This window comes from Rutidosis leptorrhynchoides, chromosome 5 (assembly GCF_046630445.1).
Source record: "Rutidosis leptorrhynchoides isolate AG116_Rl617_1_P2 chromosome 5, CSIRO_AGI_Rlap_v1, whole genome shotgun sequence".
NCBI lineage: Eukaryota > Viridiplantae > Streptophyta > Magnoliopsida > Asterales > Asteraceae > Rutidosis > Rutidosis leptorrhynchoides.
The window spans coordinates 415245611-415261054 of record NC_092337.1 but is presented as its reverse complement, the minus strand read 5'-3'; the positions used below and the strand labels follow the sequence as shown (position 1 = coordinate 415261054).

The window sequence follows — 15444 nt, the reverse complement described above, 5'->3', positions numbered from 1 at the left end:
AGTGTCATTATATTATACTAACTCATGCTTCAATTCCCAACATTACTTCAAAACATCTATATTTTAAACTTGAAAGTTTCAGAATTTAGAACTAAAATAGTTTCTTTTATGGTGTAACACAGATATCGTAAGGAGAAAATTGATTTCCGATAAGAATGATTATGAAATTATCTCCAGAAATATGGAGGATATTTATAATGAAAGATACGATGATATCTTAGAATTTCTAATATTAGAGGATGATGAAGAATATTGTCCGCAAGGGTTTAGATTCGGAAGCAAGGTATCCGTTAATGGCTTCAGCAGATACTGAATCATTTGAATTCTTTGAAGGCAGATTTCGTCCTTGTAATTTATCCACAACCTCTTTCATACTTTGCTCAATCCGTTTTCCAGTTCCAAACTTTCTCTTTTTATGAGCTTTGCCAGCACACTATCCTTTATCATCAAACTTTTTACTGTTAAGGTCGTTTACAGTTTTTGCTGCTTCATCAGCATTTTTTCAAGATTTCGAGAACTAGTTCGTAGTTTAAGGTGTTTTTCAGAAACTTCACATTTGAAATTTGTAAGTCTAGAAGATCGATGTTATCTATATATAACTGTTGTCGTAGAAAATGCTGCGAGATTCAAAATACTGATTGTTAATTCCCGGTAGTTGTAATGGCAATTACCGTTACAAGATGTGGATGAGTACATGATAGGGTTTCAATGAACAATTATAATGGTTTTTCGGAGAGACTTTACGTCACAGATTAATGAATTTGCTGGTACCTTTACTGTTAATGTGGTGCAACATGAAAGGTTCCCCAGTAACAAAAACGTATATGCCAAAATTACAAGTCTGAAAGGTCGTCGTTGACTGGTTGAATGGTTGATAATACTGGATACTTTGAAAAGGAATTGCAATGTTATTTTCGGTAAAAACAATGCTAAAGGATCTTGCATAGTTTTGAAGTCAAAGTATAGCTTTGAAAGATGTAGAGATCTAAGAATGATGTCACTTGTTAAAACTTGACTTGGATTCTGATCCGTCAATATCAGAATATGTAATTGAATTTGTATGAAAATGATTGTATATCGTTGTGAGTATTGTTAATAATTTTTTAATCAAAGTTGAAGAATGTACAGTGTAACATATTAACTGCAAACTTAAATATTTCCCGGGTACTACCTACCCGTAAAAAAAAATTATTTTTTTTTCACAATTAATACTTTGTACAAAGAATTTTTGTTACAGTCTTTATGAAAATATCTGTATGTATATTTTCTTCAGATGTAATACAGATTTAATGAGTTAATAACATATTAAGCTTATTTGATTTTTGGCTTGAATTAGAAATGAATAATCTCCAAAAAATTAGAGATTACCTAATCTTCGTGGAGTATTTCACTAATGAAATCAATACTTCATTATTTATTCTTATTGATATTCCTTGGTGAAGGATGTTGATGCTCGTGGAATTTTTGTGAACTTTACAAGGCACATATGACGTTTTCTGGAAAGTTTCGAGTACATCGAAAATGAAAATGTAAAATCAATTATGTAATTGAATAATACACTTGGTTTATTAGGAAATGGAATTCATTGAGTTGAAATAGAGATCGTAGTTAACGACTGTTAAGTCATTAACGAAGGATGTATAGCATATTAGTAATATGAATTAACCGAGTAGTACCTACCAGTTAAGATTCACACGTAATAACTTGGTACGAAATATTTTATTTTGATTTTAAAATTCATATATATTAAATATACATAAAATTTCTTCAGGGAAATGAGTTAATACTTCATCGGTTATTGTTTCTGGTATTTCTTGGTAACTACGATGCGTATGACGTTGATGTTCAAGGTACATATTGTTATGTTGAGGCTTGCGGTGCGGATGTTGTTGGTGGTGGTAATGGTACTGTTGGTGTTGTTGTCGGTGGTACTGTTGATGCCGGTGATGCTGCTGGTGCTTGTAACCTTTGCACCATATTCTCTAAAGCCACTACCCGAGTGCGAAGCTCGTTGACTTCTTCCACTACACCGGGATGATTGGCGGTTCGGACGAGCGGATGAATAAGATCCAGAATTTGAGAGAGTATATGATCATGACGAGATATTCTGGAGATGAGAGAGAAAATGGTATTACGAACAGGTTCGCCGGTAAGTGCTTCAGGTTCTTCGCCAAAAGGGCAATGTGGTGGATGGAAGGGATCGCCTTCTTCTTGTCTCCAATAATTAAGTAGGCTACGAACCCATCCACAATTCATCCAGAATAGATGATGGCTAATTGGTTGATCCATTCCGGTTACACTGTCTTTGGAATTCAGGTGAATATCCATATCGGAATAGCTGTCGGAATTTAAGGAATTTGAACTCGATACGGGATCCATCTTGTATAATTAGAGAGATGATTTTTGATATGAAATAGATTATAGAATTTAGTTTGGTATTCTTCAATACATAATTTACATATGTATATATAATACCAAATTCCATAAATCATGGAGAAATTTTCGGAAGATGTCAGAAAAAGTTTACAGTAACAGATACGCTAAGATATGAATTTTATCTATACACTAATCATGCAATCAATGCAGCAAAATGTGTCTAGACTAAGAATGATAAGCAGGTAATTTCTGACAAAAATGATAAGCAAAACTTTTGACATGCAGACACGGTCGAAGTCCAGACTTACTAATGCATCCTAACAACTATCAGTTAGACACACTCATGCAAGACCTGGTTCGCTAGGACCAACGCTCTGATACCAACTGTGACGATCGCTCCAAGTCCATATGGACGAACACGTCATTCATCGATTTCATTGCGAGGTATTTGACCTCTATATGATACGTTTTGTAAACATTGCATTCTTTTGAAAAGGCACACCATAAATGAATATTTAAATAAAAGGTTTTTGACATCTGATGATTTCTACATATAGACAATCACCGTAATATAATAATTTACAACAGTACTTTCGTTGACAATGCAGTCAAAATAAGATACATGGTGATAAATTGGTGAATGCAACGTTTTCTTGAAAAATATGCCATGTAAGACTCCATGCACATAGCTTGTCTATCATATAAGCAAACAGCGGAAGACTTCTAGGAAACCTGAGAATAAACATGCTAACAAGTGTCAACACAAAAGTTGGTGAGTTCATAGTTTTAGTGTTTCGTATAATCTGTATATAAAAGTGGATCACAAGATTTCAGTTGTTTCATCCAGAAACGTTTATCAAAAATATTCTACAAGATTGAGCACCCTGGTAACTAAACTCAACGTATATATAATTTGTACCTTTTGTATAGTCATCTTAATAATACACGCAAACCAACGTGTACGCTTCTCAAATAGCATACGTCCGTTAAAAGGCTAGTGCTCTAGCTCGGACGGGGATATCAAGCCCTATGGATCCATATACTACTACTCACGCCCACCAGTTCTTATAACTGGCAGTTACTAGTTACCAAAGCTAAGGGATTTTCGGTTTAAACTCGGTGTAGAATTTAGTATGTACTTGTATCCATTGCGTTTAAAATAAAGTGCATGTATTCTCAGCCCAAAAATATAGATTGCAAAAGCAATTAAATAGGAAGCAATGAAACTCACGCGTATAAATATTGTATATCGGTTAATAAAGCATTTGCATATATTCTCAGCCCAAAAATGTAGAGAGTAAAAGGGATCATATGAAACTCACCTTAGCAGCATATAAATTCGTTCACCAAAATGTGACCGAAACTCGGATTACCAAATAACCGTAGATCTCAACATATCAATATTGAGATTCAATATTGTAGAAAAGTACGTAGACGTAACGGAGATGATAACACTAGGTTTGATTCATAATTATACCCCCGAACATTACCCATAACCTCCTTGGCAATAACCCATAATTTTCTTAGCTTTATCCCGCTCGAAAACTCATTTTGAAAGTGACACGCTCATAACCTCGTCGTAGTATTTTATGTATAATACTACTAATAATAATAATAATAATAATAATAATAATAATAATAATAATAATAATAATAATAATAATAATAATAATAATAATAATAATAATAATAATAATAATAATAATAATAATAATAATAATAAATATAAATATAAATATAAGAGTGTGAAAGAGAAATGAATGCCTCAAAAATCAGAAACGTTCGAGCTTTTATAGAGTTGGCCAGATTTCAGACACCATGCGATCGCATAGTTTCTGTGTGTAATGGCCATGCGATCGCATGGCCCAGGATACCAGCTCACATATTTTTGTTTCTTTGTTTGTCGACATAATATTTAATTATATATATAATATATATAATTTATATAATTAATTATATATTATATTAAATTCACGTGCATACTTGACTTGAAATTTTCATTTCGATAAGTCGTACGTTGTTACTCGACTTATGTTCCAGTTCCGGTTTCTCGAACGCATTTTCGTACACTTAGAAAACTCGCTTTTTACGTTTCGTGACTCTTACCTTTGTTAAAATATAGTCTTAAATCATCCATAAACTATACCACTCGAGGTATAACTTATACATTTGAGTGTTTTGGTCATTTACTTCTATAAATCATCATCTCGTTATTTGTTAATATATATATATATATATATATATATATATATATAATACATACATTTTCATTTTTAAATAGTGTTTTACTGTAGCAATTCACTGTAGCAAAGTCAATTTCACTGTAGCAAATAGTGATTTTCGAAAATACTGTAGCATTTTGGGTACTGTAGCAATTTAAAAATACTGTAGCAAATTAGTGTTTTACTGGTTCAACTTAAACGCTTTAGTTAACTTATCTAAATATCAATCGAATCAATAAACGAATGTTACTATCGTTTACTAAATAACTTGAAATTATATACATTATCACCTGAAATACATCTATATATACATATATACGTACTAAAATATAAGCATATGCCTCTACATATTGATGTACATATACATTTAACCTACAAATTCCTAAATTATTAACGAAAATAAGAGTTGTAATAGTCACTATTTTTAAATTGTTACAAATAATAATCAAAAGTTCGACCCATGTCACCTTTCTCACATCGCGCGGGGGAGGGGGGGGTTACCGTCCATGCCCCGTATGAGATTGGTGCGGGTTTCCTCCAGGGCATGCAGTTGGGGGCGGATATAACTGTGTAAGAGATTAACGAGTGGGTGGTTAAGTCCCTCTGGGTGATCCTAACAGCTGTCAAAATAATAATAATAATAATAATAATAATAATAATAATAATAATAATAATAATAATAATAATAATAATAACAATAATAATAATAATAATAATAATAATCAAAAGTTACGTATTTAGATTAGTTTAAACATATAATTACGTATAATTATAACGTATTTTGCTCATTTAAATTCACAATCGGCGATAAATTACAATCAAAACATTTGTAACAATAAAAAAATAAAGATTAAATATTTACATTTGTTATGATCTATATTAAATTAATAATAATCGTCGTTATATTAACATTTCATTTGATATCCAACGAATATCCATTAACCCTCTTAATCCATCGGATATGGACGGATGAACTTATATTAAATGGATATATGTCATCCCAACTTCTTAGGCCTTTTGAAAGAGCCTTGTAGTGGATCATTAGACAGATGATAGCTTTGTTAAGACTTCATTTTTGACAAAAAGTTACTTTCATTAATTGAATTATATGAATGAATCCAATTATGAAAGCATGACTAATATAGAAGTTAGAACCTAAACAAATGACTATTCGAAAATGTGGCCTTTTTTATTTCATTCGTGTTATGTTTTTTCATTGATATTGTATTAGAGGTCGTAAACGTATTAGTTGGAATGTTTGGCTTTTAAAGCCTTTGCAATCCCTCTCTAGATTTTTGCAATAGTTTTGTTTCAATAAAATTTTGCCGTTCGAAAAAAAAACGTTTGAGGATTCTCGCACGCATATAATTGATTCTTACCAAGTTCATGACAAACACTTCAAATAAGTTATTTGCGTTATGGAAACATAATAATAATAATAATAATAATAATAATAATAATAATAATAATAATAATAATAATAATAATAATAATAATAATAATAATAATAATAATAATAATAATAATAATAATAATAATATAATAATAATAATAATAATAATAATAATAATAATAATAATAATAATAATAATAATCAACATCAAAACACAATCTCAAACACTTCCTATGTTGCTAAGACTAACAACCGAAATAGATTGATGTGAATGGCGATATTATTATAAGAACCGATCGATTTTACCATCTAAAAACTAGTAGTCTCATAAACTACTTTGGCCATTACGAAAAAAAATACGAGTATATAAGAAAAAGACTACTCTATATCACGGGAGTTGATTCTTACACACCACTTTTTAATCCATTTACACTTAATTACCTATTAAACTCTTAATTATATTTGGGAAATTCCCCAAAATACATTTTTTAAAAAAGTTTTATTCCAAAATACACTTTTAGAAGGAAAAAAATTGTCTATTTACACCATTAAGTCGACCACCAGTTGGGTCGACTACCTATATACCCGGTCGACCACACCAAATTTAAATGTGGTCGACCACTGTTTATAACTGGCAAGGTCGATTTCTGTTGGCTATCGGTCGACCACTATATTCGACCCCAAAAAACACGGGCGACCTTAATGATGGTCGAGTATACAAAAAGACACTAAAATAGTGAGTTGGGATAACAAAATTCAAATTTCAACTCTAACAAAAATTCGCTCCACAAGCCATAGTTACGAACCCTGATTCATAAACCCTCATTCATTGTAGATTCAATCAAGAGATCACTTCAATAGTTTGTAGATAAACCCTAATTCCATCGTCAGTGTATCTATTTCGTCCCTAGATTCAATCAAGAGTTCCCTTCAAAGATGACAGATATTGAGGTAAAACATATTTCGTTGTTGTATGTATATGTTAGTTTATCTGTATGTGTATATATGTGTACAGTATATGATAGGTATCTGTAATTGTATATGTATATGTATATGTATATGTATATGTATATGTATATGTATATGTATATGTATATGTATATGTATATGTATATGTATATGTATATGTATATGTATATGTATATGTATATGTATATGTAACTATAGATATACAATTCTCCCATTGTTTTTGCTAAAGTGTATATATCTGTATATGGTTATGGGGATGCCTTAGGTCAGAAGATCACTTGCATACTCGACCATTCAAAGGGTCGACTGCCAAAAACATAAACTATAGTCGACCCCATTTTGGGTCGCCTATAGTTGAATAAAACTGTAGTCGACCAGAAAGAAGGTCGACTATAGTGTATTTGCTTTTCAATTATATGTACCTGCATGTATGTGTATGTATATTAACATTTATGTATAATGACATTATCATTGTCTGATTACAGGTTTGGTTCGAGGCCAAGGTCACCATTCGAAGCAAGATGTCTCTTATAAGGGAGATTAAGAACAAACTCACTCCGGCTCAGACAAAGATTTTCAGAGAGACGTGTTTCGGTCATTGGTTAGATATAAAGTGTGATGACAATGATCCGGGATACATACATTGCTTATTAATGAATCAGACTGACCGTCCGAAAAAGTTTGTAATCAACGGACGTGAAATATGTGAGGAGCCAGAAGAGCTATGGTTTCGAGTTACCCGAGACCATGTCATTAGGTGTGGTAGACGTGAGTTTTGCTTGGTTACCGGGATGCGGTTTGGTCCAGTTACATCTTTTATAGATTGGATAGGTCAAGAGAGGTCGGATTTTGACCACTCGGTTTCATCTCGTGTTTTTATTAGACGACATAATGGTCAACGTCATATTTCGGAGTTTCACGACGCCTTTTTTAAAGATGAGTTGAAAGGAACTGACAAGGATAAGGTCATAGTCGCCATTGCATTGAACCAAACTTTACAATAGTTTGCATCACGTGTTAGTACCTTATAAAGAGAGGGTAGCAGATAAAACCCGGAAGGGGGTAATGACATACCATTTGAGCGGCTTCACTTGGGCGTTTAAGGTAGTAATCCGTACTTATAAATTTTAAACAATTAACATGTTTCATATTTAACCAAATTTGGTTTTTGTTTGTAGATGTGGATATGGGAGGCATACAAACACCGAATAGAAGCATATGCTTTCAAGCCGGAAAGTGAAGGCATACCTCGTGGAATCCACTGGAAACGGAAGAAGAAAGTCATGGGCTGGAATGAGTACGTTGAGTTAATGCAACTCCCGGTGGGTATAATTATACCAAAATATTTATGTATGTGTTATGTTTATATGTATGTGTATATCTATAAGTATATGTAACTGTATTTGTATGTGTATATGTAACTGTATATGTATATGTATATGTATCTATATTTGTATATGTAACTGTATATGTATCAGTATATGTATATGTATATGTATATGTATATGTATATGTATATGTATATGTATATGTATATGTATATGTATATGTATATGTATATGTATATGTATATGTATATGTATATGTATATGAATATGTGTATGACAGGATGATATCCCGGATGAAGAACGACCTCTCAATCGTTTGAGGCCCACCAAGACAGAGGTTAAGTGTGAGTGGTGGGTTGCTAGTGTAAACTATTTCAAGGACCCCGATGCTAAAGTACCGGTGAAGAAAGTTGCTGATCCGAAGAAATTTGATGATGAGACGAAGAAGGAGTTGACGGATATGATTAAGAATTTGACAAAGAGATTAGATGACCAGGGAAACAAACATGCCAAGGAGATTAAGGAGATGAGTGATCGGGTTGAGGCTGGCATTCGTGTTACACGTGAGATACTAAAGATAGTGCAGAGTTTATATGTTTCTAGAGACTACCACAAGACAATGATTTTAAAACTCCATTCTATGATACAAAACCTACAACAACATATCCGTCAACAAGAGCAGGTAATTTCTTATTATATAATTCATTTATGCAAGTTGGTAAGTTATATAAACTGTCCAGTGTGCAGATGAGTAGTCGACCCTTCATTTGATCGACTATCACCATGTTTACATTGTAGTCGACCATTATCTAGGTCGACTATATTAAATTTATACTATAGTCGACCCTTGTCAAGGTCGACTACATATCTTTCTGATGACTTACTGTTGTGTGTTTCTGTGACAGGATGATGGTGGTTTCATTGGTGGATATGTGTCAGATGTTGAAGTTCAGGCAACCAAGAAAGATATGTTTGATAATGTGAAGGTTGCTTCACCAGTTTATGTGAGGAGAAGCAAAAGGGACCGTTAGATTGCACGGGCAAGGATGTCACCCTTCGTTACACCGTCACAAATGATCAAAAAGGGTGCTAAAAGAAAGCCTGACATGCCAGAGAAAGAAATCCCGATAAAGCAACAGAAGACGGGGAGACTGAGTGCTCTGGTAGTGCCTGATAATGTTATTCTAGAAATCATTGACGATTTGATTCATAAGTCTGGACTTATCTATCCCGGCCCTTCCACATTATATGATGATGAAAGGAATCTGGACGGCCCTAAGACACCGGAAGAGATGATGACTCCACATTACGAGTGCTTATCGGTATTTGTTCGGGGCCTATCCGACGGATTTATATTCATCACTGACGAGTTTTGGGAGCGGATCTACAACAAATTTGAAGGCGGTTACTTAGATAACTTTGTAAGTGTTTTATAAACTTATTATTAAAGTGGTCGACATTTAACTTCGCTAACTTGAGATTGACTAAGTGGTTGTTAATTTCAGAATATTAATGGTTGGGGATCTATGTTGTTGTGGTGGAGCTACCGTTTAGATCAAATGGATTTTCAGCCACTAAAGGACCGCCAAAGATGTACGATCATGCCGGTCGACATGATTAAGTGGATGGGGATTTTTAAAACGGGTGTAACACTTGACCCGAATTACACCAATCCCAATATTACTTATTATGCAGACGGATCGAGACTCCCTTTCCCACATTGGTCGAAGTGTCAGAAGGTTACAATATCAAATACATATACATATACAGTTTAAATATACATAGACATATACATTCAGATTAGAGTTATCTGTATAACTTTCTAACGTTAATTGTAGGTCCTATTCCCAACATGTTTGGAAGATGCGGATCACTGGGTGCTTATTGTGCTTGATCTTAAGGACTTCACCGTCGTCATTTACGATAGTTTTGTCAAGCACAGCTCAATTGACCACCGCGCTTATTATGTTTCCGAGTTGGGTAAGTGTCTGCCAGAGTTTTTGAGGGTAATTAACTACACTCCTCCACCACACGTCTCGATGCCATCTACATTTACGTATATCGACTCACCTCAGCAGTCAGGATATTACGGTGACTGTGGTGTATGGGTTTGCATAAACATGGAGCGTGTATTTTGTGAGCTAACCTACCCATTCGAGAAAGATACTGCGAAGGTTGCATTAGAATACAGACATAGGATGGGGAAGACATTCTTTAGATCTCGAATCGAAGTACGTAAAAGGTACCTCTAATGTTTGTGTTGGTATTGTATTTTGAGCAGGCTCCACTGTAAAAGGTATCTCTAATGTTTGTGTTGGCATATTAGGTCAGCAGGTTGAACATGCTCCACTGTAATCTTTTGACAGTCACCAAATGCCTGGTCGACCACTGGTGTAAAATGTGGTCGACCACTACTTAAATACACTGTGGTCGAGCCTGATGTGGGTCGACCACTTAATAAAAATGACTTAGTCGACCACAATGTATGAAGTAGTCGACCACAGTGGTTGAAGTTAATAAATTCCAACTCTTGATCGATATTCAAACACACCAGATTCATATTCACAACAACTTAGTAGTTGAAGTTAACTCTTTGCGCAGTTTGAGGTCATCACTTATTGGTGAGTAATCCCTACTTTTATATGTCTTTACATATATAGTGATGAGTAAGTTAAAGATATATATTTGTTCAGGAGGTTATTTTGAACATGTCAATAATCATATAGTTTATATGCCACTTAATTGTCCCAGAGTACCTTTGAAACTTACAATCGCGCCAAACAAACCCTTAAATCGTACGCTTTTGTTAAAATATGTGTTAAAAAAATCGATGTTTCACAAGATTTAGTTATATCTATGAAATACGTTGTCGATAACTGTGTCTTGGATATCACTGATGATGAAGATGATTTTAATGATTTTATGAATTTCGCCATCTCAAATCAACCCGTTCACATGTATCTAGAAGATATTACGAATTCAATGCATGTTTTAGGTCGAAACCTTACTAATCCTAATGATCATTTCAACCTACAACAACAATACAATAATCGGTTAAACCTACAACATCCGACCAATAATCAATTCAACCTACAAAATCCTTACAATAATCAGTACAACCTTAATCATCCATTCAATAATCAGTTCAACCTACCTCATCAATCCAATAATCAGTTCAACCTACATCATCCATACAATAATCAGTTCAACCGACAACAGTCATCCATCAATCAGTTCAACCTACAACAGTCAACCATCAATCAGTACGACCTAGAACACCAAAGTAACAATCAGTTCAACCTACACCACCCATACACTGATCAGTACAACCAACCACATCCATACACAAATAATTCGAACCTACAAAATCAATATGTAACTCAGTTCAACTTACAAACTCAAACCACAGATGAAATCAACCAACAAATACAAACTTATGACCAGCCAATTAAGTATAATCCCCAACCAGATGATATATTTTGGAACATGCCACCGTTACTGTCGAACACCCAACCCGAAATGAAACCTAGATCAATGACAATATATGAAACCTCGGATCTAGTTAAATTGAATCAGACTTTCGAAAACAAGGAAGATTTTCTTATGCAATTACGTACAAAGTGTGTTACTGAAGGGTTCCAGATAAAACCAAAGTACTCAGACAAGTCAAGGTATACAGCTACATGCATATCATCAAATTGTTCATGGCAAATTACTGCTAAGTGTATACAAGATAGCAACAACTTTCAAGTACGGAAGTTGAATGATCTACACACGTGCTCAAATACCCAAATTCTTCCGAACAATAAGCATGCCACCAATAAGGTCCTAGGTAATATACTGAAAGAGGTGATGAAACAAGAAGGTCGTGTCTATCGACCGAATGATATAAAGACTGATATGTCGGCGCGATTTAAAATAAGTCTATCATACCACCAAGCATGGAAAGCCAAATGTTACGCAATTGAGATGTTGAGGGGTAGTCTTGAAGATTCCTTTCAAATACTACCTAATTATCTATATAATCTTAGATTGTCTAACCCAGGTAGTGTAACCAACATTCGAACGGACAACAAAGGCAGATTTGTTATGAGTTACATGTCCATTGGTGCAGCGGTATGTTTAATGCTCTCTTTATTTACTTATTAATTTAACTCGTATTTAAAAATAATGTTTCAATACTTTAATATGCAGACACGTTCGTTTGTTAACAATGCACGACCAGTAATCATAGTCGATGGGGCTCATTTAAAAAGTCGTTACTTGGGGACTAACTTGATTGCTGTCGCTATGGATGCTAACAATGGAATCCTTCCATTAGCCTACGGTATTGGAGCAGGAGAGACCACCGATCATTGGACATGGTTTTTTGGTAATCTAAGAGACTCTCTACAGTCTTCGGGGTGTTGTATTGTTAATCTTACCATTATATCTGACAGGGCACCTGCAATAGCTGCTGGCATATCAAACGTATTTCCAGAAGTATTTCATGCACTATGTGCTAGACATTTGTTGGAAAACCTCAAAAGTGTGTCTAAAAGGGTTAAAAGTTACGAGTGGCACTACTGGAAAATGTGCAAAGCGTATAGAAAATCTGATTTTGATCACCACTATGCTATACTAGCACGACGTATCCCAGACAGTGCACGTACACTCACTACTGTTGGCCTCAACAGATGGTCTAGACATCATGCAGATCGTGTTCGGTATGCTTACCTAACTTCTAATAGTGCAGAGTCAATGAACGCACTGTCAGTTCATGCGAGGAAACTCCCGATTACAATGCTTCTTGAATTCTTTAGAGCTTCAGTTCAACAATGGTTTTGGGAACACCGAAACACTGCTGATGGTTTAACAACACCTGTCACACCATATGCAGAGCGTAAGCTTGGTAAAAGAAATCGTAAGTCTATTAGTTGGACTGTCAAACCGATATCACAAGTTAAGTTTGAGGTATTGGATATGAAAAAAAGCGGTAAAGTCAATCTACAAGATAAAACTTGCACATGTAAACAATGGCAGTTTTCCGGTATACCCTGTGGACATGTAATGGCAGTAGCAAGGTATTTTGTCCTACGTAACGTTACTACACACGTTCAGAAGTATTTCCACACTGAAACGTACAAGTCGGCATACATGGAAGATATTAACCCGCTAGATCATATTTCTGAATGGATAGATCCAGGACACCTACAAACCGTCCTACCGCCATTGGTTACAAAGCTACAATCGGGTAGACCGAAGAGTACTGCTCGTATACCGTCCCAAGGAGAGGACAAAGACAATTTCAAATCTAAAAGAAAATGCAGTCGTTGCTTGGAATATGGACATACTAGATCAAATTGCACTGCACATTATGATCTTTCTGAAGGTAAACAAAAGTCCAAGTGTAACTCAAAAACAAAGGCAAAGCCGAAGGGGTTGGTAAAGGGCAAGGGTAAAGGAAAACGTGAAGACTCATGCTCAACACAATTTGGCTTCACTTACAATTTGAGTGATGATTAGCTTCTTCTTTGTGTTTAAAATGTGTTTAACAGTCATGAATGTTAGGTATGTGTGTTCGTATATTTTCTGTTTAACTGTCGTGTATGTTATATGTCTGTAAGTTGTGTTATTTGTTGTGTAATCCATAAATGTAGTATGAGATAATATATAATATTTGTTGTTCAAATTAAAGTTTATTTCACTAAATTGGATGGTAACACAACACAACACAACACATAATGGTAAATAAATCTCCAAGGTACATTGAAGGTACATTGCTAACACAGTAAACTTAAATAAAAACCTTATCTAAATTCGCAATAATCTTATCTGATATATCTTAGTATGTTTTTATGATTAGTCGACCAACTTATCGGTCGACTTCAAAGCAACTGTGGTCGACTATGTTAGTCGACCGAGTTTAGGCCTACAATTCGGTCGACCCTTAGGTCGACCATATAACTGAAGTAGTCGACCAACAACAATGAAGAATTGAGGTCGACTACCTTGAAAACTAAAGTGGTCGACCGGATAAAGGGGTAGTCGACCCACTGAGTGGTCGACCTAACGGTTTAAATAGACAATTTTTTCCCCGAAAGTGTATTTTGGAATAAAAGTTTTAAAAATAGTGTATTTGGGCGAATTTCCCATTATATTTAGAATAATAATATAAGTTCAACTCCCTATATTATTATAGGGGTATAATTGTAAGTTTATAAAACAGATGTGTACATGGATCAAAAACTTATGTGTGAGGATCACCTTCCTTATATCAGTCGATTAGCAAACTAACCATGGTTGGATTAAAAAAATAGAATAATGGTAAAGAACTAATAGTTGTAAAAGTAACGGGGGGTTAGCGCTTTGTCCGTTAGTGGTATTCCTTGCTGAAAGTCAGTCAGGAAAAATGGGGCCCACTCTCTCTTATAATGGGTCCTCATTGATTTTTGTCGTTTTCTGATAGTATTCATCCTACTCCTAGCCTCCAATAAAAGCCATAAGAAACTCCACTTAATTTAGGTAGTTAATTTTTACAACAAAAAATGTCCTGTCTATCTAAAATTTATTGTCTAATTATATATTATTTTTATTTCAAAAATAAAATAATTAACAATAAAATCGAGACATAGAGTAATTAATTAGGTAGATTAATATATATATTTTGAACTGGGCATTTATTTTGAATTGAAAAAGTATTATTCTATATATATATATATATATATATATATATATATATATATATATATATATAGTTGTAATCCCTTAAATCCAATAATTTTTTTGAAATCCAACGGACCAATAATAGCGCGACATGTGGCGCGACAATCACATGTGATTGGAAAAAAAAATCAAAATTTTTTTTTTAATTTTTTTTGAAAAATTTTAACAAAAAAATTTTTTTGAAAATAAATTTTGTATATTTTTTTTTAATTTAGCTTGTCAAATTCAATCACATGTGATTATAAAACTCAATCACATGTGATTGTAAAACACAATCACATGAGATTCTGCATGTCAAATCCAATCACATGTGATTGAAAAAAAAAATTCAAATTTGTTTTTTTTCAAAGAAAAATTTCAACCGGAAGCAAACTTTAATTCGGTGATTTAATCAAGTTTGCTAGCGTTTCGTGATCATATCTTCAAATTTTCATATTTAATTCGGTGATTT

At 33.9% G+C, this 15444-nt stretch overlaps 2 protein-coding genes across 2 annotated transcripts; both read left to right on the top strand.

Moving 5' to 3' along the window:
- Nucleotides 1-9334: 9334 nt before the first annotated feature.
- Nucleotides 9335-10643, top strand: LOC139849960 (uncharacterized). The gene is made up of 4 exons (XM_071839567.1): nucleotides 9335-9709; nucleotides 9794-10027; nucleotides 10127-10424; nucleotides 10570-10643. The coding sequence occupies exons 1-4, from the start codon at nucleotides 9335-9337 to the stop codon at nucleotides 10641-10643; spliced, it is 981 nt and encodes a 326-aa protein (XP_071695668.1).
- Nucleotides 10644-11822: 1179 nt separating this feature from the next.
- On the top strand, nucleotides 11823-13793 carry LOC139849959 (uncharacterized). Its single transcript, XM_071839566.1, has 2 exons — nucleotides 11823-12404; nucleotides 12483-13793. Exons 1-2 carry the CDS (start codon nucleotides 11823-11825, stop codon nucleotides 13791-13793), a joined length of 1893 nt encoding a protein of 630 aa, XP_071695667.1.
- Nucleotides 13794-15444: the final 1651 nt, after the last annotated feature.